Source organism: Macrobrachium rosenbergii, chromosome 10 (assembly GCF_040412425.1).
Source record: "Macrobrachium rosenbergii isolate ZJJX-2024 chromosome 10, ASM4041242v1, whole genome shotgun sequence".
Taxonomy (NCBI): Eukaryota; Metazoa; Arthropoda; class Malacostraca; order Decapoda; family Palaemonidae; genus Macrobrachium; species Macrobrachium rosenbergii.
In genome coordinates this window covers 70524707-70551553 of record NC_089750.1, presented here as the reverse complement: position 1 = coordinate 70551553, position 26847 = coordinate 70524707, and the positions used below count along the sequence as shown (strand labels likewise).

Here is a 26847-nt window from a genome sequence, read left to right as displayed (position 1 = left end):
CGTAGGCCTACTGTGAAGGAATTTACTTTCGTACTGAATAGGGACACTTTTTGCTTAGTCACTCATTTAGCAAACCGAATAGCCAATAGCCACGGTGCGGTTGGGAATATATTGCATCACTGACCACTTACATTTAAGTGCATAAAGTTAATATATTGCATTTTCTTTTCTTATTGTTATGGGTGAGATGTATGGATTCTTCAGCTGAAAAATTTATAATGTATGCTATAAAAATTGAAAATGTATAATGTATGCTATAAAAATTGAGATTTCCTTGTAACTTTACAAAACGTCCCTTACTTTTGTCACTTTTAGAAGGAGCAACTTGTTCTAGTTGCAAGTCTAATCTGTCATTTCATTTCGTCTTTTTAAAATTTCTAGCAATGATTTTGTAATCCTTCACATATTTCGTTTACGTGTTGCTTTTCTTCACAAAAAAAAAACCCTTTCTAAAAGTATGAAGGTTTACCTTTAATTTCCCAATTTTATTGCCATTTTGTTAACTTATTTGAATCTAAAATAAGTATGTCAACGAACCGCTCACGCTATTACATACATACAAACTATAATTCATAAGCATTTGTATGAAGAAAAATTCTTAGGTATGTATAGAAAATAACTGCCTCTCCTAACTATCGAGGCATGATTTGGCATAAATTTCTAAATAGCAAAGAATAATCAAGATTCCATCATATACTTTACCTACCAAAATATATCTTTAAAAATATTCGCCTACGAAAGACGAAAATTAAGCGTTTTCATAAAACGTATTTATAGGCAGTAACTGATGATTTTATTTATATGTACATACATGCATATATATATATACATATATATATATATATATATATATATATATATATATATATATATATATATATATATATATATATGTATGTATGTATATATATAATCTATATATATATGTATATATAAATATATATGTATATATATAATATATATATATATATATATATATATATATATATATATATATATATATATATATATATATATATATATATATATATATATATATGGTATATCGGGATCACCCAAGAAACACTAAGACCCTAGAATCACTTCATACAACCAGAAATACTTCGAATACTATTTCACCCGGAAAAACGGAAACAATCTTTCCCACCACACGTGAAATCGCCTCAGCGGCTTCTATCGCGCGTAACCAGACTCACTGGCTGCTGGCCACTCGCTCCAACGAGATAATTGCCGGTGGAAACCGCGCGCGGTCCGCAATCAAGGAGAGACACTACCGATATCCACAATTACGGAGATTCGCAGCCGTCCAGCGACGAGAGAAAATCCTCTTGACTTATCCTTGCCCGAGGCGGTTGCAGCCTCGAACGTGACCGGCAATTTAGAGCTCTTTCAAATGTCAATCGAGTCCGCTAAAGGCTTCATTATCGGTCGTACTTCCTATATCTTTCAAGTGGCAATTGAGACGATTGAATACTTAATGCAGTATTGGCCGCACTTCCTTGGTAAGCGGTCGCCGTCTGAGCCGGAAATCAAAGAATAGGATTTGACGATTTGTCGCTGGATTTTCAAGTGAAAGTTTTTTTATATTTTTTTTTTATATATTTAGAGTTTCATTATTTCCTCGATTCAATCGATTATCACCGATAATAACCTAATATTTTTCTGTTTAGTTTACCACCAATAATAACCCAATCTCTTTATTTTATCGCCAATAATAACCTAATATTTTCCTTTTTAAGTTTATCACTAATAATAACCTAATATTTTCCTTTTCAAGTTTATCACTAATAATAACCTAATATTTTTCTTTTTTGTTTATCAATAGCGATTACCTAATAAATTCCTAGTTCACAAGTAATACTAACCTAATATTTTTCTTTTTTGTTTATCATTAGCGATAACCTAATAAATTCCTAGTTTATAAGTAATAACAACCTAATATTTTTCTTTTTTGTTTATCATTAGCGATAACCTAATAAATTCCTAGTTTATAAGTAATAATAACCTAATATTTTTCTTTCAAGTTCAAAATCAGTTTTTTCCTTGACACTGAAAAATCTAATAAATCATTTTACTGGTCAACAAAACATTTAAAATTTGCAAACTTTATATAAAGCAATAAATACACATACAAATATAAATAGACCTAAAGACAGCGAAAACGAGTGAACGAGAGAAAAGTGAGAAAAATGTAAAAAGAAAAAAAAAAAACCCTCCAACCGACGGCAAACACAATAAATTTCTCCATGACATCCGTCAATGAAACAATAGCAATCTCGCCACTCTCAGTGGTAAGAAAATCCCCATGTGGACGGCTTACTGGGTTTGGGTTTGCAGATGCATGCAATGGCCTTATGGTTCATAAAAGGAAAATAAGTTGAAGAAGAACTAAAATACTAAGTCTTGGGTATTTAAATGTTCGCGGTTATAGGCCGGAAGAGAAGCATTTTTGCGTGAGTTGTATTGTTTAAGGAGGGGGTATTATGGCATTGTGTCGCAAAAGTGAAAAGCCAGGGTATACAGAACGAACAGAGATGAAAATCTGCGCATAAGTGAGTGTAACAAGATAACAAGTTTTCTGTACAGCGTATAATCACGGCCACCGAACATCTATCTTTCTGTTGTCTCGGTATAATGCTATATGAGCCGCGGCCCATCAAACTTTAATCACGGCCCGGCGGTGGCCTATCCTATATCGCTGTCAGACGCATGATTATGGCTAAATTTAACCTTAAATAAAAATAAAAACTACTGAGGCTAGAGGGCTGCAATTTGGTATGTTTCATGATTGGAGGGTGGATGATCAACATACCAATTTTCAGCCTTCTAGCCTCAGTAGTTTTCAAGATCTAAGTGCGGACAGAAAAAGTGAGGACGGACAGACAAAGCCGGCATAATAGTTTTCGTTTACAGAAGACTAAAAAGCTGGGATTGCAGATGAATATGATGGAGTAGGACAGAATGAGAATAAAAGAGGAATTTTCTCGGAAATTTTAAATCTTTTAAGAGCGAAAAAAGGGTGACTGTGCTGGGCGATCTGAATGAAAAACTAGCAGACAGGGAAAGAGATGATATAGGTGGCATGTCTGGAGTATCCAGCTTGAGCAAAAAATATAGAAAATCATTTAGTCTTGTTGTGAAATGGAAAAATTATGAATCTGTGTGTGTGTGTGTGTGAAATATATATATATATATATATATATATATATATATATATATATATATATATATATATATATATATATTTATATATATATATATAAAAATATATATATATATATATATATATATATATATATATATATATATATATTTATATATATATATATAAAAATATATATATATATATATATATATATATATATATATATATATATATATATATATATATATATATATATATATAAAAATTTTTTCCAACAAAATTTTTCTCCTTAGGAGGGCGTGACGACAGAACATTACGGCAAAGCTTTAGGGATGAAACTGCTTGCCCCACGACCTTTTGTCGGTCGCACCAGACGCTATTACCTATTTAAAACTGGGCGAACTGGAGCCAAGTAGCCGGGAAAGATTCACAGTACTACAAAAAAAAGTAAGCCGATTGCTTCAAAGCTCACTGTGAAAAACCTGAAATCATCATACTCCCGTCGTTAAGAATCTGCTCATCAATTTGGAAACATTATTCTCTAATGACTGCAAATCACTTCGCCGCCAGGGTACAACTGCGCCTTTCAAAACCCTCTAATGCCTCCAAAGGGAACCTCACCCCAATCCCCCCTCCCCAACCCCTTCCCCCTTAGGAGTCCACGTTCACGATTAAGAACATCGGTAATGACAACGTTGGATACCACCGCGGAATTCGCGAATGGTCGACGGTCACGAGGCGCATGCGCAAGAAGCACGGCATCGCTGTCTATAGGCGGAATTTACCTTAACTGTGATTGGTCTTCTCGGGTGCTTTCAATGGCAAGGTCGCCTGGTCGGCTTTCCTTTCGGTACGATGATCGTTAGGATTTTGTCGTTTGAGGATTTTGTTTTCTTGTGATTTTACTAATACTTTGCCTGTAATTGTTTGGTTTTATTCAGTCACATTGCTTTTGTTATTGTTTGTAATATTACTATACGCACACACACATATATACATAAATATACATATATAATAATATATACATACATAAATTATAAATATATACACATAAACATGCATATATATGTATATGTAAATAAATAAATAAATGTATATATACATATATGTATATGTATGTATATATATATATATACATATATATATATATATATATATATATATATATATATATATATATATATATATATATATATATATATATAATGTGTGTGTCTGGCCGTGCACACACGCCCTTATGTATGTATATAGTTTATACACATATACATATACATACATAGTATATGAATATTTATATACATACACATAGATGCATATATATATCTATATGTTTTTATTTCATACATATTAAGTCACAAATATCGTTCAATACCGAATTCTATATTATAGGCCTTGGGAATTATGACTGACCAGTGCTTCTGCGGCGGCCAGGATTCGAACCGTGGCCTGGTTTATAAACAGTGACTTTAACCACCTGGCTATTAAGAGAGAGATATAAGTTAATGTCGACTCTGCAGTTACTTATTTCTGTCGAATTCAGGTTCTCTACTCAGAATGGATATCGAATTGAACTGAATATAGAACTTAGGCCAAAGGCCAAGCGCTGAGGTCTATGAGGTCATTCAGCGCTGAAATGGAAACTGACAGTAAAAGGTTTGAAAGATGTAACAGGAGGAAAACCTCGCAGTTGCACTGTGAATCAATTGTTAGGAGAGGGTGGAAAGTAAGATGGAATAAAGAGAATATGAACGGAGGTACAGCAAAAGGAACGAAAGAGGTTGCAGCTAGGGGCCGAAGGCTCGCTGCAAAAAACCTCAAGTAATGAGTACAGTGCACCGCGTGGGGTGCACTGACGGCACTACTCCTCTTTGGGACAGAATGGACATCAGCCCACTTGAACCATGATAAGTGATTAGTATGTTTGCAAAACTCTGCTAATTCTGGATTTCTGTTACTTGTGCCCCGGTGACTTTTTTCCACATTCACAAATATTAAGCCATAAATATCGCTTAAGGTTGAATTCACTATGTCCTGGAAATATATAATATTAAAAAACACAAGAGAGAAATAACTGAAGAAGAAGAATTTGAATTCTTCAAAACTGTCAAATCGGCCATAACTGTAAATTTTTGTGAATCCTGAACTAAAAATATTCGTTACAATCAACTAAAAATATTCATGTTACAATCAACATATGCTGATTGCGAAAGTATACTAGGAAATAGATTGTGAGCTTAAGTGTCCGTTATTTACAATGAGAATAACAATGTTTTGATAATGCCCCGGAAAATTTTTATTCCTCCTCATTTCTTCGTATATGCATTGGCAAAAATCGATCATAAAATCGCACATTAATAAGAAGGGTAATATTCATGACAAAAACAAATTTGAAAAAAGTTTTATGGGAATGTCTGAAATAAAATCAAAACTTTAAAACGACCTAATCTACCCTTACTTAAGGATTATACCTAACAGTATCGTCATAGCCATAAATATATGTATATGTATATATAGACATTAATATATTATATACATATACATATACATATATATATATATATATATATATATATATATATATATATATATATATATATATATATAAATATATATATATATATAAATATATATTCATATCTATATAAGTATGTATGTATATATCAATATTCATGTTCAAATGATCCATACGTATATCTATGAATAACATAACACCCAAGAGAGCCAGATACCAAGAGGAAAATTTTTTTCATTACAGTTCTTGACCAAGTGGACTTGATCCATGACTTCATTCCAGGAACTGGTTCCAGTAGCTAACTTTAGAGTGCACAACAAGATGTGAAATCCCAAACACGTAAACAACAGGTTTAAACATCAGAGAGAGAGAGAGAGAGAGAGAGAGAGAGAGAGAGAGAGAATATGAATGGTTGCCGCCAGCTGGGTTTGAGGAATACTATGATGGAGTACTGGACACATATCTATCTCTCTCTCTCTCTCTCTCTCTCTCTCTCTCTCTCTCTCTCTCTCCGTTGTGACGCCAGATAACCCTCAATTAATCAATCAATCTCTCTCTCCGTTCCAACTGAGACCCATAATGCCCTAAAATGGAAGACTGCAATACCTGCAAAAATACAAAACTGAGAAAAATGGTGGATGCTGCAGTTTTCCCTTGCCTTACTACTAATTTTGCAGATACTGCAAATGGGACCCCCTAAATAAAGCACTGAAGAATCATTCTGAAACTGCAGTAACTTCTGTATTAGTGTTTCACGAGCCCAGTAGGTGGCATATCTCAATTTCGAAAATTTTGCAGATACTGCAGTTGTGCATTTTAGGGCAGCATAACAATCGAACAACAACCAGGCAACAATTCACTGCTTCGGTCAGCAAATGTCTACTGAATCTTTAGGGAAGGCACCCAGGAAATTAAAGACGAATGCACGCTAGCTGACAAAACTTAAATCTCCCCCTTCTGGAACAAAAAAAGGGCAACTATTAAAGCAACCAAGAAGTGAAAAAGAACGTCGAAAAAGTGCAGAATGATAATAACAATAATAAGTAACAATTAACGCCCTTTCCTTCCGAAGAAGGACAAAGATGGGAAGTAGAATCCAACTCTGAAGAGGCGTGGCTTCGCCGTCCACGACCGTGACTAATGCATATATAAACCTGACCATACCTAAGTCCGCACAGAATCCGACTTGGGAATACATCATGAACGCAAAGGTAAGGACTTTCGTATGTGCTTTGGCAGACCTTCTATGGTCTGTCTTTATCGGTCTCTTTTGGTCTCTCTAGGTCTCTCGTGACACTGATATATACTTGGTCTTGTGTCCCAGCGCTGCACTTGTCCACAATGGTTTTATTGCTTTAGTAACTTTTCTTGATGAAAATATAATTTTTGTAGCTAATTAAATCAAAGGGTCATATTTTATTTTACTAAAACATTATTTTTCATTGAGAGTATATAAAAACACATACATACAGGCATACACACATATATAAATATATACATATATATATATATATATATATATATATATATATATATATATATATATATATATATATATATATATATATATATATATATATATATATATATATATATATCTGGGGTCTTTCCTAGACTACTTTGTGTTATAACACATGCATAAAAATGGATTTCCCTAGATTCACAATATTACAATCACGATTTGGCTGATCTTATTCTGCACATCGATTAAAACAGCAGCATCCAACATTATAATTAAGCTTACAACGCTTGTTATAACGGCATATCAAGTTTTCATAATTTTCAAGAGTAAAACCGAGGTCTTTCTACTCTTCTTGCGTCAAACCCATCTCCTAAGTTTTCTCTCTTTCAATTCCTTACCATCTACTCTCCCGTCTCTCTCGTAGGAAGGTACTTGCTATAGGAGAAAACAATTTTCTCTCACTCTCTCTCGCTCTCAGAAAATAATCTACCGATTAACCGATACATAATTCTCTCTTTCTCTTTGGAAATTTACAGATTAACCAATACGTAACTCTATCTCGCTAGGAAAAGAATTTACCGATTAACCCTTACACGACTCTCTCTCTCTCTCTCTATCGGGAAATAATTTTACGGACTGACCAATGCGCGACATTCTTCCACAAAATAATTTACCGAGTAACCAATACACGTCGATCTCTCTCTCCAAGCAAATAATTAGTCAATTAACCAACGCACATTTCCTTTTCCCACTGACCAGGCCGTCGTCATCCTATCCTGCCTAATGGCTCTGGCCTCAGGCCGTCCCGACAGCCATCCAGCACCCGTAGGGTACGGGTATGAAGAGCCGGAACACCCCTTGAGCTACCACGCCCCAGAGAAGCACGAGGTGAGTAAGGCTTCCTGCTTGTTTTAATTCAAAAGCATTAATTCCAACACCATTAATTCTTTACACTATACATCATGGGTTATCAAGTTGTACTTTTTAACTGGTTTCTTTTGATAAGCAACTCACAATGATTGTTTGGGTAAATACAACTGTTTATTTGTGTACAATCACTCTTAAATGTTTATCTGTTTTTTCTGTCACTCTTAATTGTTTATTTGTCTGTTCAGTCTCTCATTCATGCCTATTTATCTATTACTGCATTTATTACTTTCTTCTTTTAGTATCTAATTTAATGTCAATTTGGTGAAGCCTTCATATGTCTAATTTGTGAAGCCTTGTGGAAAATAAATAGCATTTAATTGTTTTAATGGCTGTGGCCATTATACTATTTTTTATAGCGTAACTCTAAAAGCAACGTTTTAACTCATTTGAAAATACCGTTGAATCAGTCTTTTCTTTCATTAATATAAAGAGAAATCAGCTACTGTAAAAACGGCCTCTATAACATGGTCCTATCTACAAGTTAAGTTAGTAAAATTGAATGCATAGAGAGAATATTAGGATAAATTACGAATTTTAAAGGAATCATGAATTATTCGCTTCAGAAGGGAATGCCGTTCGACTTCGCCTACGTCGTCAAGGACGACTACAAGGGCCTCGACTTCGGCCACAGCTCCAACTCCGACGGGAAGGTCGTGACCGGCGAGTACCACGTCCTCCTCCCCGACGGTCGCGTCCAGACCGTCACTTACACCGCCGATCACTACAACGGATACCAGGCCGAGGTCACTTACGAGGGCGAAGCCAAGTACCCCGAACCCAAGCCCTATGCCCCTGCTCCATCCTACGGCGCCCCTAAACCCACATACGGCGCCCCTGAACCCACTTACGAAGAACCTGCCCCAGTCTATGGAACCCCAGCTCCCACTTACGAAGAACCCAAGGCTCTCTATGGAGCACCAGATCACTAATAATGTCTTAAATTATTTTTCTTATTTATCTCAAGTAAATAAAGTGCAAAGTAAATGATTTATTTTTTTAGTGATCCTCACTAAACAAAATTCCCTCTTCAAAAGCATAAACTTCAAACTAATGGAAACTAAGACTATTTGCAAGAATGTGAGATTCAAGTCTAACATGTTACTGAAAGGTGAAGTTACTTAGTAGAACAAAAGTCAATGGGGAAAACTGTATGGGGAATTGACCTTCCTTTTTTTTTAGAACCTCGGCTGCAGCAGTCGTTCTTTGAGGTTTAGCAAGGAGGTGGGTTTGGGTGGGGTGTGGGTGGATAGGGGGGACTTGGCTTTGGACTCTTCATTTTAGTATCCTGGTGTTTCATAAAAATTATGCAAATTGTTGCGTTTGCCATTTTATATTTACCTCCACTACAACAAATTATGAAAATTTTTCCTTTGGCCATTTTACATTTACCTTCATTACAACAGACAAGAAATTCAGCGTCCATTTCAATTCAAATATTACTGGTAGTAGAAACAAAAATCCGATCAAGTAAGCATAACTTCATGACGAAGTTAACCTCGCAGATAAAAAGAGATGATTTAGATAAGATATTAGGGAAATTTTAAGCCCTATACCAAATAAACTGAATATTTCAAGCGCTACTGACTCACAGTATAATTCAAATCAAAATGGTATTCACATACGAATCGATGAAGAGAATATTTTAGTATATTACACAAAGAAGTTAATTTATATTCAAACTGTCATTATTTCTACTTATTTCTTAAGAAAGATTCTCTGATACTTTGACTTGCGGGATGAGTTCATATTCTCTGCATTAGCTTTTACAATATCCAATTATAAATCACCTACAGTGATTACAATGATATTCCATTTCTCAACTTGGCAGCAAATGCCCTACACTACCACAAGCGACCTACCCCATGACCCTTTCGATGACCTTTGTTGCAAGATGCATTATCACCAGTTGAAAATATAATCTTGCACGGACATAAAAAAAAAGGAATCCAATTACCTAATTGTATTAGGTGCAATTGTCTTACTTGAAACTGTCTTGTGTGAAATTTGAGAATCAAGGATGCATTTAATTAATCTGTCCATGTTTTTATTTCGAGAATTTTAATTGAAGGATTTAAACGTAGAGGGTAAACGGTAAGGTCACGCACGATGAGCTATATAGGCTATGCAGGTGTATTCACACCCAGACATACATACACACATATATATGGTATGTATGTTTGTATATTAGTATACATATATATATATATATATATATATATATATATATATATATATATATATATATATATATATATATTATATATATATATATATATATATATATATATATATATATATATATATATATATATATATTATATATATATATATAAATGACAGATATATAAATATGTACATATATATATATATCGTATTTTTATTTATATATAAATCCACTTTAGACCTTTCATGCTAATCTCAAATTTACATTTGCATTCTTTATTTTATTTTAATTACAGACATCATATATCTCTTCATACCTACCAAGCCTTGGTTACGTCACGAATATGAAATGTTTTTGGTTTAATCAGTTCCTCTTTACGTTAGCTGACATCCTAAAAGTAAATACGTCACAAACTTACGAAAACTAGTTTTATTTCGATGTTTCATTATTCACAGTCGCACGATCTCTGCCGTGAATCCAAATCTAAATAAAACAAGACTTTATTTGCTATATTACATATGTTACGGAACCTCTGCATTGAAGTGTGTTGGTGTATTAGTTCTCCCTTAATTATCAAAATACCGCTAAACATTCGTAGTTCAAAACGACATTTGAAATTAAGAAGTTTTTATTGATCATATCATTATCCCGTATCCATTACTGCTTTCACGGCATTGTTATAAAAATGTTTATTACTCTAAGTTTCTCAGAAAGTCTAAAGTATTTCCTATAAGACCAATATGTATCCTCTACACCAGTGGTTCTCAAATTTTTGGGTATCGTCACTCCCGGCAGTGGTGTGATAGATCACCATGACCCTTCCCCATTCCTCTTCAGTTATGTGAAGTTATAAAAGTTATAAAATAAAGGAAAGAAGGATATTGGAATGCTTAATTTTATATGTAAGAAATCAATTTTAATTTTACTCAAGCCTTAAGAAATAAAGAATTTAGATTTAAGACATGATTCCTTTGACAAAAAATTAAAATGAAAGCATTGTTCCTTTTATTACAAACTGGAATTGAAGTGCCTCGTTACCCCCCAGAAACGGTTTCATTACCCCCACGGGGGTAATTACCCCCAGCTTGAGAACCACTGCTCTATACCTATCTAACGATCTTGCCTAAAGATTTCCATAGTTTCAAATCATCCTTCCACTGGGCAGCTAAAACACAATATTTGCAGCCTGGAGCATGAAGTGCTCACTTTCCCCTCTTCTTACACCGTTTCCTTATTCAAGGCTTTCGAAGACCAACTGTTCTGTCTCCCTTCTGGTTGAAACTTGAACAGAACCCAAGTAAAAGAACGTAGAGCTAACAGAAAATCACTGGATGTCGCATGGGAACAAGTGGGAAACGGTCGACTTCTTTCGTGGCGATTAAAATATTCTCGTATCGTACGTACAATGCATACACGATAAAAGATTTCAAGGTCCAATATGACACGCCCCCTCGTAACCTTGTGCTTGAAACGCTGGTATAGTGGTTAGTGTCGTGGCGTGCCACTCAGATGTCGCGGGTTCGCGTCTGCCCCAGGGCGATGAAAAATCACTTGCTCTGTATTATGACCAGTTACTGCCGCAGCGTGGGGTCTGCGGTGGGAGGTTGAAACCAACATTCTTTGGAAGCTTGAATTTCAAGTCAATGGCCCCTTTGGTGTGTTTGTTCCATGTGAATAGGTTTCATCTAGTGAAATAATAATAAAAATGAGAATACTGTATGCATGTATATGGTATACATGCATACTCTGTAAACTCTGATAATTATTTGTATTAGCTGCGTGTCTCAGATCAAAATACGTGAAGTACTTTGTGTCTAATAATCGTGGTATTTATCGTTTTCAATTTTTGTTGTGACTGTTATGAATGAATTTATTCTAACTGAGTAATTGTTAACATTTTGCATTAATTACCAATAATTACCAAGGACTGGATCCTCTTATTTTTATATGGAAAGAACGTTAATTATATATACAGTCTTTCCCAGCTTTAATTAATAATATGTAGTATCACGATTTTATAAAATTAACAATGAATGTTTCATGATTTAAGACTTTCTACCCATCTCTACAAGTAAACGTTAAAATAACATTCATAACTGTCTGACCATATGTCCTTGCCTTACAGTTAACATAAAAAGATTACTTAAGATTTTATTACTCTTGACGAAATATATGACAGAATGCTATTTTTATGACTAGGTTTCTTTATTCCGCAAAGCTCTCACATAAAATCAAGATTATTCATAATATTATATTTGGTAAAAGCAACAAATTATGTATATGTATATATATATGTATACATATATATGTGTATGTATGTATGTATATATATAAACATACAAATATACATATATACACAAACACGGACACATACATATATACAACATACATATATATATATACACATATATACATATATGTATATATATACATATATGTATATATATATGTATATATCATATATGCTATTAGTAACATTTTAACCTTAACTGCATAGATTTCTTCACACATTTTGACGCTCTTGTCACTACTAAAAGCCGAAGATCCAAACGAAGAAATAAATTACGGTGGTCCTGACATATCGGCTGCGGCTTCGAATCCGGCTGATGCCATACGGGCGTTTAAGAATTTCTTCACCTGAATCTTACAGGCTTTGTAGTGATTACAGTTATCCAGTGAATGTGAGGAGCAGAGTTGTTTCATGTTTAGTAAAGTAAGAAAAGTATTTTTTCTTACTAATTTTCAAATTCATATATGAACCGCAATTACTTATATATGTGCATTTAAGCATATATTCACAGTCCAATAAATCTTTTTTCTTATATTTTCTTGTTCAAAGACGTATTAAAACAATTATTTTAGACTATTATTTATAATTGTACAAACAACATATAATCACTGACAGACCGCGCTTGCATGAACTTTGCAGAAAGTAAAGATGGATATACGTAATAATTTTCCACGTGTATGTTTATATATATATATATATATATATATATATATATATATATATATATATATATATATATATATATATATATATATATATATATATATATATATATATATATATATATATATATTATGTGGTAAAATATGTGTATACATACGTACATAATACGTATTCATATACATACATAAATGTATATATACACACATGTATATGTATATATATATATATATATATATATATATACATATATATATATATACACGTACATATTTACGAAACGTCACTTACATTTTCTCTCGTCCTTTCTTGTTCGAAGAGACAATTCAAAACCATCATTTCAAGCCATCATTTACAATTGTACAAAACGAGATAAAGTCACTGGCAGACTGCACTTCCAACATGAACCATGCACAAAGTAAAGATGGATATCAATGATCGTTTTCCCGAAGAAGTAAGGTTACAGTCGTGCATAGTATCAGGAGTCTGACTGCCCAGAAATGAGGCTGCGGTTGGGTTATATACTAATTGAAAGTAAAGTCTGGAAAAGTATGAATCTTGAAGCTTTTTTTTTTTTTCAAGTACCTGCGTTTTGAGGATATAGATCATTCTGTCTGTCGTTTAAGCTCTGCTTGAATAATTTGCGGCTGAGTAATCGGTGTATTCATGTGTATGTATGTATAAACTGCTGGTCATATTCGCTAATAAACATGGATGTTAATGGGGTTACTGATAACCAAACGAACTTAGATGTATGTACATAGGTATGCGTGTATACATGCATATATCTACATTGTATATATATGTGTGTGTCTGTGCGTGTCTACTTAACACTAAGGGTTACTCTATATATATCTCTCTCTCTCTCTCTCTCTATATCTCTATATATATATATATATATATATATATATATATATATATATATATATATATATATATATATATAATATATATACACTATATATATACATATACTATATATATATATATATACATATATGATATATATATATATATATATATATATATATATATATATATATATATAATATATATATATATATTAATATATATGTATATATATAAATATATATTATACAGTATATACATATCATATATGGTATATGTATATATATATATATATATATATATATATATATATATATATATATATATATATATATATATATATATATATATATACACATATAATATACAATGCAACCCTTAGTGTTAAGTAGACACGCATGAAGAAATCTCCACGAAATAATGCAACCATTACCCTACAGGATACATTTCTCAAGAAATAAAGAAAAAAAAGAGGCCTAAGTTTTTGCCCCCTGGAAATTGGAAGCGAGGCAAAAAGTGATCTCATTTCGAGCCTAAGGTCACGAGGGGGCGTGTCTTGTCGGAGCGTGACCGTGAAATCTTTGGAATATAAGGGGTTAAGTCGTTTCCTTCTGCAGTTACAAACTTGGCTGCATTAGTCATGAATGCTAAGGTAAATCTGGAAGAAGATTCTTAGAAATTTATTATTTCTCTTTCTTGTAATGCGATTTGATTAATTATCTGTATAATTTCTCCAATTTTCTTTTCCCAATTTATCTTTATGCCATATTCAGTTCTCCAACTCTTATTGCGATTTCATGAATACTAAGGTAAATCTGCAGGAAGAGTCTTAGAAAATAATGATTTCGTTTTCTTGTAATATGATTTGATTAATTATTTGTTTAGTTTCTCTAATTTTCTTTTTCCAATTTGTCTCGTATGGCATATTCAACTGTTTTTAGCTCTTGTTACGATTTTATTTTAAGTGTATTATTGTTTAAAACTGATTTTATTAGTTAGTAGATTCCAGGTCAAGAAAATCAAAATATCTCGACCTTCACTTATCACTGATTACAGCATTTTAATTAGGAACAAAAAATTCAGGGCATTCACAGATCACTCATTTCTTTTCCTTCTCAATTTGCATATTGTCGTTCATTCAGTTTCCGTCTAAATGCCAACACCCTATGTTAGAATCAAGGAGTTAAGTAAATCAGTTTCTTTCCAGATAATTTAGCAAATCCCAACCATAACTTTAGCATTTTATCAACCTAATTATTGCATAATCTTCCCTTTGCTCCTATAAACAAGGTACATATCACTAATCTCTGATCTAACGAGGTGTTTCTTTTACAGGTCGTCTTTTCGTTCTGCCTTGTGGCACTGGCACTGGCCCGCCCAGACGATTCCCATTCCGAGGAAGGGTATGGGTACTCAGAACCTGACCACCCTCTTCGTTACCGTGCTGATTCCCACGAAGATAAACACTCTGTAAGTTTGTCCCGCACGATATTTGCATATACCTTTTAGCGGATATCTGTTATGTAGCCCTTTCGTTTCGTTGTTTGACTGATAAGTTATTTCTTACTTATGAATGAAAAGCATATGATGCTGCAATGAACATTTACTATAAAGAATATGCATCCATTCTTGCCGTGGTTTAATGCACACTCACTGACTTCCCAAAAACTAATACTCTTCACATGAAAATATAACCACAGAGAATAAATACCAAATCTTTTCAATGCTAACCGCTTCTACATTGTCTGCCTGCTAAATACTTGATCTTTTTAATGCCAACCGTCCCCGCATTGTCTCCCTGCAGAAGGGGATGCCCTTCGACTTCTCCTACGAAGTCGAGGACCACTACAAGGGCCTCGACTTCGGCCACAACTCCAACTCTGACGGCAACCTGGTGACTGGGGAGTACCGCGTCCTCCTGCCCGATGGTCGCACTCAGATCGTCACTTACACCGCCGACCACTACAACGGATATCAGGCAGAGGTCAGGTATGAGGGAGAGGCCACATACCCCGAACCCAAGCCCTACGTACCTGCCCCATCTTACGGAGCTCCCAAGGAATCCTACGGCGCCCCAGCTCCTTCTTACAAAGCTCCCAAGGAATCCTACGGCGCCCCTGCTCCTTCTTACAAAGCTCCCAAGGAATCCTACGGCGCCCCCGCTCCTTCTTACAAAGCTCCCAAGGAATCCTACGGCGCCCCTGCTCCTTCTTACAAGGCTCCCAAAGAAACCTACGGAACGCCTGCTTCTTCTTCCGAAGAACCAGATGATTCTTATGAGGAACCAGCATCCCTCTACGGTACACCCGATCACTGAACAGTTTTCTTTTTTGGCCTATTTATGATGGTGGATTAATTTATTTATGTGGAGACCCTGATCTGCGAAGGAAAATAAATTAGTATTCTGCATATGGTATATTTCATTGAACCAAAACAACAATATTCAAATTTTAATCAAGAAATAGAGTTGGGGATGATTTTGTTACTCCACATTTCTTATCATTATTATTATTCACAATTCACAGTAATCAAAAAATACTTATGCTAAATGAGTCTTCAAATGGAGAAACAAATCTAGTTATATATGGGTACAAATATATTTTAAAAAAATAAATCTGTACAGAGCTGTTGGGAATCTGTTCGATTCCCCTTTTCAATCTGAGATTGAAAAGAAGAATTGAACAGATTCCCGAAAGCTATCAGTTGAGATTTATTTTCAAATATATTTATACACATACATAAGTGGATTTGTTTTTCCGTTCACAGTAATATCATAACTATTACACAGACCAGTACAAATTCTATTACTACTATCAATCGATAAGGCAATTTCTCTTCGTAAATTCATTTCCTGACTGCTGGATCAAGAATGAACACTCTATGTTTAAAATTTCCCGCGGATACACGACGCCTCAATCTCACACCCATACAGGAATCTAACCAATAGCAAGATTGCCCCCACTTGATATGTAGTGTGCCATTCCCTATACCTTGTAACCACTTAAGTTCTTTCAAGTTTGCCAATGTCAATCTAATATTTCCTAATGCTTCCACCTCCCATTCATCTATAAATCTAACCTGAAAACCCCTTTAATTATATGTCAGTGTCAGTCCAACAATTTCCAGTACTCCCTCCTCAAATTTCTTTTCACCCTCAACCTGAATACCTTTCCGATCATACTATCGTTTCCTCTTATCTTTCAAGTGACAAGTAGCTTCAAAAAAAAAAAAAATCGATTTTCATAAGAAAACAGCTACTCTGCACATACCTTTTCAGATTTAAATCCACCATGATCTTCTCCTACCAATCTTTCTGGTATCTTTGTTTTCTGGTCAAGAACCACAGTTCCACCAACCTCAGTCGCATTTGTCACCATTCCAGTTACCGTTTTATAATCTATGTTCATTCTCCTCAGCAACCAGTGTTTATTATTATTATTATTATTATTATTATTATTATTATTATTATTATTATTATTACATCAATGCACAAGATCCTACGTCACATTCAAAAGAGTTGGGCTTATCCCTGGAGGAAGCAGCATCCCCGCCCCTTGAAGAATGGAGGGATGTAAGTCAGGGAAAACTAAAGGAATTCGAGAATTCCGGTGCTTGTTAATGGAGGGAAACAAACAGTCACGTAACTGTGCATTCAGAGAATGAGTGATTTCCATAGAGAAAATGTGGGAAGGTGGTACCTGGCGGGTGCTACTACTTGAAGAACCTTAACTAAAATAACTCTGAAAGACAGCGATGGAGAGAGAAGGAGCAAATCGGGACTCAGTGAGAGCGACAAGAGGTCTAAAAGGTGAAGGAAAAAGATATATGAAGATTACAAGATGTATAAAAGTCTAAATACGCAAAAACTCATTTGGAATCAAATTATCATTGAAAATTTTAAGCTTCAATGAATCTCACTAAAAAAAATTTATCTCGGCGAAAGGTAGGACGCTAAAATACCTCAAGTTTTACTTCGATTTCTGTCGCGTTTGACAAAAAATCGAAGTAAAACTAGAGCGGTATATTTTAACTTTTATTTTCGCTGCGATTAATCTGTCTTAACTCATTCAAGCTGTATTTTTCAATGATAGTTTGCTTCCAAATGAGCTTTTGCTATTTAGACTTTATACTTCTTGTAATTTTCGTCTAATGTGTCTTTCCTGCAGAGGTATATTTTTGCTTCTATCTTCCGCTGAGAGTAATTTTTTTTTAATGAGACAGATTCAATGAAGTTCAATTTTTCAATGATATTTGGATTCCAAATGAGTTCTTGTATATTTACACTTTTGTACTTCTCGTAATTTTCGTCTATTGTGTCTTTCCTGCAGAAGGGGATACCCGACTTCTCTCTTTACAAAGTTAACGACCATAACAAAAACTTCGACTCCGACCAGAACTCCAACTTCAATAACGGTAGTGTGTTGGTGACCAGTGATTGCCGATTACTCCTGCCCGAATGTCGCACTCACATCTGACTTACACCGCTGACCAATAAAACGGACGCTAAGACTTACCAAAGAGTCTATCGTTTATTTATTAATTTGCTAATTTGTCCGTTTTCCTAATAAGTGGTCTCCTCTTTCTGTATTTCCTATCACCTTCTGTTACTTCATTCGAATGACATCACCGTATTCTTTGGAAGCTTGAATTCCAAGTCAGTGGCCTCTTTGGTGGGATTGTTCCATATGAATAGGGTTCATCTTTTGAATAATAATAATAATAATAATAATAATAATAATAATAATAATAATAATAATAATAATAATAATAATAATATGAGAGTCCAGCTCCAGGTTACGAGAAGCCTAAATCTCTAAATGGTTCCTGATGTTTCATTATAATTTATGATGCTACTAGTACACCAGTGACGTTAAAAATGGTAATATACGAGGGGATCTAATGCAGAATTCCCCCGTAGCGAGGTAGTGTCGTCAGTGCACCTCATGCGGTGCACTGTAGGCATCACTTAAGGTTCTTTGCAGCGTGCCTTCGGCCCTTAGCTGCAACCCCTTTCATTCTTTTACTGTACCTCCTTTCATATTTTCTTTCTTCCGTCTTACTTTCCACCCTCTCCTAACAATTGATTCATGGTGCAACTGCGAGGTGTTCCTCCTGTTACACCTTTCAAACCTTTTACTGTCAATTACCGTTTCAGCGCTGAATGACCTCATGGGTCCCAGTGCTTGGCCTTTGGCCTAAATTCTATATTCAGTTCAATTCAATTCAATGGAGACGGAAAGTCCTGACCCCTGGGACGTTACGAACTGTCCCAAAAGATTCGTTCAACTTAACTTATACTGAAGATTCATTATGCTTAATTTATACTGATATTCTAACTTGCTTATAATTATTAGTGCCAGAGGCGTGTGGAGCTGGCCCCGAGCTGTACGATAATTTACGTTTTTGTAATTTTCAGTTATATGCCAATGCATATGTTGAAAATGAAAGCATAATAAAATCCAAGGTACCTTTAAATCACACTCGATATACATTTCTTTTGAAAACTGAAATTTTAGTATAAATTAAATGCAACAAATTTAACATATCGAAGCATTTGAAATGGAATGGAATATAGAATTTAGGGCCACAGGCCAAGCGCTGGGACAGATGAGGCCATTCAGCGCTGAAAAGGAAACTGAGAGTAAAGGAGGTTTTAAAGGCGTAACAGGAGGAAAACCTCGCGGTTGCACTATGCAACAATTGTTAGTAGAAGGTGGACAGATGAAAGAAAGAGAATATGAACAGGGGTGCAGTAAAACAAATGAAACGGTTGCAGCTAAGAGCCGCAGGGACGCCGCATAGAACTTCAAGTAATGCCTACAATGCACCACGTGAGGTGCACTGGCGGCATTGACCTCCCTACGGCGAAGATCGCGTCTAAAATTTAAAAAAATACATTTTACTAACAAGATTTGCCTGACGTTGGAATTCATGTACCATTAAAGCCATTCAAGTAACAAGAGTATATCTGTGTCTGTCATGAGTGTTAGGTTTTGCATTACAACATATAGTTTTGATTATCTGGGTGAAACAGCAAATAATTCATGTAATAACTGGATTTGAAAACGTCATCGTGAGAATATTCATGCGTGTAAACGCAATGACACAGTAAGTACTGGTTTGAATTTTGGTTTAAATTTCACTCGATGAAGAGGTTTTAAATAGAGTAATTGTCCTTCAGGAGTTGATTATGATCACGTTAAAATTAATTTCATTATTACAATATTCAATTCACTGTCATTGTCCTCAGCTTTTAATTGTCTTCACATTAAATAAATTTCATAATTACCATGTTGAAAGTAAATTTTAAAATTAATTATTTTCTGCACTGGTATGTGGAAATAAAGTGATATTCAAATAGAATAAAAGAATTTCCTAATTTGAACAAAAATAATTAGTAAAACAATGTCATAATCAACACTTGAGTAAATTAAAGAATAATTAGTACAAGCTACCTTTTGACAAGATGGGCTGCCCATTATCAGCTTTTGACAGGAAAATAAGGACCATTAAAAACAATGTACCAGGAAAATAAGGATGCCCATTAAAAAATTAAGCTTTTACCACAGGAAAATAAGGATGCCCATTAAAAAATTAAGCTTTTACCACAGGAAAATAAGGATGCCCATTAAAAAATTAAGCTTTTACCACAGGAAAATAAGGATCATTTTAGCCTCAGGAAAATAAGGATGCCCATTAAAAATTCTTTTTCAAAAATAAGGATGCCCATTAAAAAAATAAGGATGCCCATTAAAAAGCTTTACCACAAGAAAATAAGGATGAAGCTTTTCAGGAAAATAAGGATGCCCATTAAAAACGCTTTTATCCAGTTCAGTGTAAAGTACGCTGATTGTAAAGTACACTGATTGACTCCATGCAACATTTTTCTCACAATGTTGTCAGTTTTCAGTGACAGTTACCTCAATTTTTTCAGAGACGATGGACACCCCTTAAAATATCAAACTTGTAGGGAATGAAATCAACAAATTTTCCAATAAACGAGGTGAATATAATCCCTTACAATCTTCAAGGGTTCTGTATCGAATTACCTAAATCTTTCACAACCCAATTCAGCAACACCGGGCAGAAATAATGCAACTCTCCCTTCCTCATTAACAGCACCATTTCCGAATTCACTCTTCGTTATGCCTCGTGATTTTACCAGCGAGGACTTTCTCAACACCGCCGTTACTTTCAGGATTCTTCTCGCTGCCGCCCTTGGTATGTAGCATTGGGAAGTACGCGCGGCTGCTCTTAAATCTTGTGGTAGTTCATTGAGATGTCAATTAGAAACTTTCACGATTATTGCGGCGTTGGCGAATTCCTGTCTCTTAATCATTCTTCTTCTTCATCTCCCTGGAACAGAGGACTTCTAGATTGAGATGTATAAAGGCAGAGATATTTCTTGTTCCTCTGATATTTTGATAAATGCAAATCGGTCAGTTTGAAGGTACTGGAGACTGTGTTTTGAGACTGACCGTAAAATCGCATAAGTGCAAAAAATATCACTGAAAGTCATAATAACAATAAAAGGCCATCATGATTAAGATATTTTGATAAATACAAATCGGTCAGTTTGAAGGTACTGGAGACTATGTTTCCGAGACTGACCGTAAGATCGCAGAAATGCAAAAATACCACTGTACGAGTAAGTTATAACAACAATAAAAGGCCATTACAACTCAGATATTTTGATAAATACAAATCGGTCAGTCTGAAGGTGATGAAGACTGTTTCCGAGAATGACCGTAAGATCGCAGAAATGCAAAAATACCACTGGAAGTTACAATAACAATAAAAGGCCATTACGACTCAGATATTTTGATAAATACAAATCGGTCAGTCTGAAGGTGCTGAAGACTGTTTCCCAGCCTGACCGTAAGATCGCAGAAAATGCAAAAAATACCACTGGAAGTCATAATAACAATACAAGGCCATTACGATTCAACACTTCAATGCTTTCGAATACAACCAGTTCAGATACAATTTCCCTTGGATCACAACTTAATAAAAATAACCCCCTTAGGAAGGTAGTGACGTCAGTGCACCTCACGTGGTGCACTGTAGGCATTACTAAAGGTTCTTTGCATCGTCCCTTCGGCCCCTAGCTGCAACCTCTTTCATTCCTTAACTGTTCCTCCGTTCATATTCTCTTTCTTCCATCTGACTTTCCATCCTCTCCTAACAACTGTTTCATAGTGCAACTGCGAGGCGTTCCTCCTGTTGCACCTTTCAGACCTTCTTATTGTCAGTTAACCTTTCAGCGCTGAATGACCTCTTAGGTCCCAGCGCTTGGCCTTTGGCCTAAATTCTATATTCCATTCCATTCCATTCCAATAAAAATAACAGTTTTACAATGTTTTTAAGCAACAATAATTTCATCATTCAATCGTTTCGAATACAACCAATTCAGATAAAATATCCCGTGGTTCGGAGCTTCACAAAAATAAAGCTTGCCAGGATATTTTCATTACTCATTTCTCTAAAAAAAGTTCTTCATTGGAGGGGGTGGGTAGAGCTCTCGGCTAGCACGCTGTTGGCCCAGCGGTCGACTCCCCGACCGGCCAGTGAAGAATTAGAGGAATTTATTTCTGGTGATAGAAATTAATTTCCGTCATAATGTGGTTCAGATTCCACAATAAGCTGTAGGTCCCGTTGCTAGGTAACCAGTTGGTTCTTAGCCACGTAAAATAAATCAAATCCTTCGGGCCAGCCCTAGGAGAGTTGTTATTCAGCTCAGTGGTCTGGTTAAACTAAGATACACTTACTTCGCTTAAAAAAAAAGGGGTGGGGCCATAATTACACTGCATTAGCCATATTTATTTTCAAGTCACATTGCTATCATGATCTCAGACGACCTCGTTATGAAAAGCATTATTCTTATTACTGACGTACCCGCTAACTCCTAAATGGTGGTTTTATAATCAAATCTCTGAATCACTGCTTTTCATAACTTCAGTATTATCCGTGGTAATAGATATACCTTCGTTTAAACGTCCATTCATTCATTTTTAGTTTTCTGTAAAAGAAAACTATTGTGCCGGCTTTGTCTGTCAGTCCGCACTTTTTCTGTCAGCCCTCAGATCTTAAAAACTACTGAGGCTAGAGGGCTGCAAATTGGTATGTTGATCATCCACACTCCAATCGTCAAACATACCAAATTGCAGCCCTCTAGCCTCAGTAGTTTTTATTTTATTTCAGGTTAAAGTTAGCCATAATCGTGCTTCTGGCAACAATAAAGGATAGACCACCACCGGGCCGTGGTTAAAGTTTCATGGGCCGCGGACTCATACCGAGACCACCGAAAGACATTTTCGGTGGCCTTGATTATACGTTGTAGCGGCTGTACATTATTATTATTATTAAAATAGTTTTAAGACCACTGAGCTGTCTAATCAGCTCTTATAGGGCTGGCCTGAAGGATTAGGATGAAATGCCAGGTCTAGGCCATAGGCCTAGAACTGGGACCAAACAGGTCATTCGCATGATGATGAATAAATGAAAATGAAGTTTAAAAAAAAAGAAAAAAACTGTAAAACAAATATTGAAACATGTATACAATAAAATACATTTGCTCGTTTCATGCATACAAAAAAAAAAATTAAAGATTAAAAAGAATAAAATAAAATTTCATAAAAATCAAAAAATTAAAAGATTACAATTTTTTTTTCTTAAACGCCCTCAGGCTACATTTTCATTATTTACTTGGATTTATATTTTGTCTATCAAGTTCACTTTTTAATGAAAGATAAAATTGGGATGACAATTCTGATAAAATTTCATTGATTTATTTCAGTTGATTATATGCATCCATGTTTGACTGTTATCAACATTTCTTGTTCAGGTACATGGAATCAAGTGTCCATGTCAAACGAGTATGTGATTGTCCCGAAGACACTCGGCGCATTTTTACTTGTTTTAGTCGTAAAACAGTGAATGCATCCATACATTTCTTGTTCATGTACTAAACATTATGCCTGTGTGGTTCACTTCTTTATGGGAAACAGGTGAATAGCAATATTGCTAACAATAATTACGTTAAAAATAATGAGGATGATAACGAAAAAGATAACAAATATAATGACAAGCAAAAAAAAAAAAAACAAACAAACAACGGAAAGGAATAGCAATAAAAATCAAATAAAAATGACATTGTTAGATGATGATGGTGATGATGATGGTGGTGGTGGGGATGAATTCGAAAAATCGGAAAAAGAATTCAAATTGTTTTCATCAAGAACCACATTAATAAAACACTCGATAAATCCAAAATGCGGAATGCGATCAAGGTCTGTACAAGAAAGCAATAAAATAAGACACTTAAGTCGAACACGCAAACCTTACAACGCCAATCTAATGGAAGGGTCGAGAAAACGAATACTGTGTGATTCTCTCCTTTAGGAAAATCACTGTGTTTAATAATTTATTAAATTATATTACCTGAGAAATGTAATGTAAAAATGTGTAATTTCACTTTCGTGATGATGTGGTGGTAAGGGAGGCCAATTTTGATTTTAATGGTACGGTTGCGTGATATATATATATATAGTAATGGTAGTCTTCAGGTCAATTTGTGTTAATTTATAGTTAAGTGCTTCGTTACTCTCATTGATAAAGTGATGGTAAAATCTCCAACTTTTATAGGTACATTTAAAAAAAGCTCGTAAAGTTTTTTTTTTTTTTTTTTTAATCAGCAATTACACCTACGTTACATTTCGCTGGCCTTAAATCCCTTTCAGCACTCAGAGAGATTTCTACATTGCAACCCTAAAAAGGGATTTCGCTAATCCATGTGATTACGGGATATAGATCAGGTCTATATCTAAAGGTTAATCTCAGGTCAACCGTAACCGATACAAAACCGTATAACCTTGAAGGAATTTCAAGAACGAGGAAAACGAACGGAAAAAAAATAACAAAAAAGATAAAGAAAAAAAAAAAGGACGTCTTTGGTTTCACCACAAACGCTGCTATCCACGCTAGACTCCGCCCACAACTTTCTTCGGGAGATGGCCACGCCCCTTTGGAGCGGCAAGCCACACCCCCTTCGCCTTAACGATGTCCTTGAACTAGAATCTCACAGCAGTAGTCGCTCGAGTCCTTGTGAGTAAGTCGGTCGGCGCTGGCAAATTTTCCCGTTTTTTCTGAAGCCACCGACGGGGCTATGATTTAGAAATTCGGTTTTTGCTTCTTTCTTAAATTCGGCTTTTTGTTCGCACCTTTGGGTCCGAACCGACGACGATCCTTCTTATCTAGTCATCAATTTGTCGTTATTTTCTGATGCGTAATGACTCGACTGTTTGATCAGAAATGATGAATAATCGCTGCAAAGTATACGACGTCCGGGAGATAGATTGGTTATACCTCGTTAGTGAGAAACACAGAAAATGGGATCAATCATCGGACTGTGTGTTTTGGAGTGGATTACTATTATAATAGATTAGCTTTCATATGTGTATGTGGACATTCGTATTCCAAAGAGAATACGCCATCTACTGACCAGGTAGCATGTACCCAAACCTGACTTTATCTCTCACTCTCTCTCTCTCAATATAGTAAAGTATGTACTATTGAAACTGTAGTGATATACCACCCACTGGAGCGCGTAGCTTGAAGTTACTGACTGCAGAGGCTTGAGAAGAGAGAGAGAGAGAGAGAGAGAGAGAGAGAGAGAGAGAGAGAGAGAGAGAGAGAGAGACGTTACGGGCTGCTCTATGAGCAAGAATCCGTGCTGGCATAAAGCTTTTATTTTTCGTAGTCTATTTTGTCTTCTTGCGGTCTTCGATCTACTGTCTATTAACATGCTGTATCTTTAGACAACGGCAGAACCAAACTACGTCTCTCTATGGTACACACTTAATGAAATTCTACCTATCCGTTCCTCTCCCGAAATGCCAAGTCCTCAGGGTTCCAACTCTTGCGGGGAAATTGCAACCTACGGATTTATTGCTTAACAGATTAGGCAAGTTTTTTACTTCGTATCATTTGGCACCACGCTACCAAACTGCGCAAAAAGAAGTCCATATCAGTGGCAGAAGTGAAGCCTTTCATATGTCATTTGATATCATGCCAACAATAAGTGCATAAGTGCGCAGTTTGAAATCAAACGGGAAATAGAAGGTGACATTATCTGAAAATACAAACGGGAACACAGGACTTGCAATTTGCATGGAGCAGGGACACCATATTGGATTCTTGGTGTAAAGTGTGCAGTCAGGGTGATAAATGATGCGAAATAATGCTCATTTGACTCACCTGTAGTGAATCGATTAACCGAATGAGTCATTCATTTGAATGGCTTCGCCGCTGTCGAAAGATGGTAACTGAATAGAACAGAATATAGAATTTAGGCCAAAGGCCAAGCGCTGGGACCTATGAGGTTATCCAGAGCTGAAAGGAAAATGGACAGTAAGAAGGTTTGAAAGGTGTAACAGGAGGAAAACCTCGCAGTTGCGCTCTGAAACAATCGTTCGAGAGGGTGGAAAGTCAGATGGAAGAAAGAGAATATGAACGGAGGTACAGTAAGAGTGATGAAAGAGGTTGCAGCTAGGAGCCGAAGGGACACTGCAAAGATCCTTAAGTGATGCCTACAGTGCACCACGTGAGGTGCACTGACGGTAATAACCCCCTACGGGGAAAGACGGTAACTGACTGATAGCGTGATGGGTTTTGTCCGTTTGAATAGATTACCAAAGAAGGAATAATTTTCCTTGCAAATCCACGAACAGACAATATTACAATAGTGATGCAAATCACCTTGGGTAACGTGCACACGAGGATAAAACAGAACCTTGCGGATGACGGATGTGCTCATGAGAAAGATCCATAGAGGTAA

The 26847-nt window shown here is 35.3% G+C and overlaps 3 protein-coding genes across 3 annotated transcripts in view; 2 read left to right on the top strand and 1 right to left on the bottom strand.

The window, feature by feature from the left end:
• Positions 1-26847, bottom strand: part of LOC136842825 (kinetochore protein Spc25-like) — a 517729-nt gene that overhangs the window by 229197 nt on the left and 261685 nt on the right. The gene's annotated exons all lie outside the window — the stretch shown is intronic.
• LOC136842840 (cuticle protein 19-like) lies at positions 8619-8978 on the top strand. Its single transcript, XM_067110713.1, has one exon. The coding sequence runs from the start codon at positions 8619-8621 to the stop codon at positions 8976-8978; it is 360 nt and encodes a 119-aa protein (XP_066966814.1).
• LOC136842838 (cuticle protein 7-like) lies at positions 15352-16383 on the top strand. The gene is made up of 2 exons (XM_067110710.1): positions 15352-15482; positions 15817-16383. The coding sequence occupies exon 2, from the start codon at positions 15823-15825 to the stop codon at positions 16327-16329; it is 507 nt and encodes a 168-aa protein (XP_066966811.1). The 5' UTR covers positions 15352-15482; positions 15817-15822; the 3' UTR covers positions 16330-16383.

Bases quoted from the DNA above. Each gene is read 5' to 3' on its own strand.
- LOC136842840 (XM_067110713.1), top strand. From the start codon at position 8,619: ATGCCGTTCGACTTCGCCTACGTCGTCAAGGACGACTACAAGGGCCTC.
- LOC136842838 (XM_067110710.1), top strand. From the start codon at position 15,823: ATGCCCTTCGACTTCTCCTACGAAGTCGAGGACCACTACAAGGGCCTC.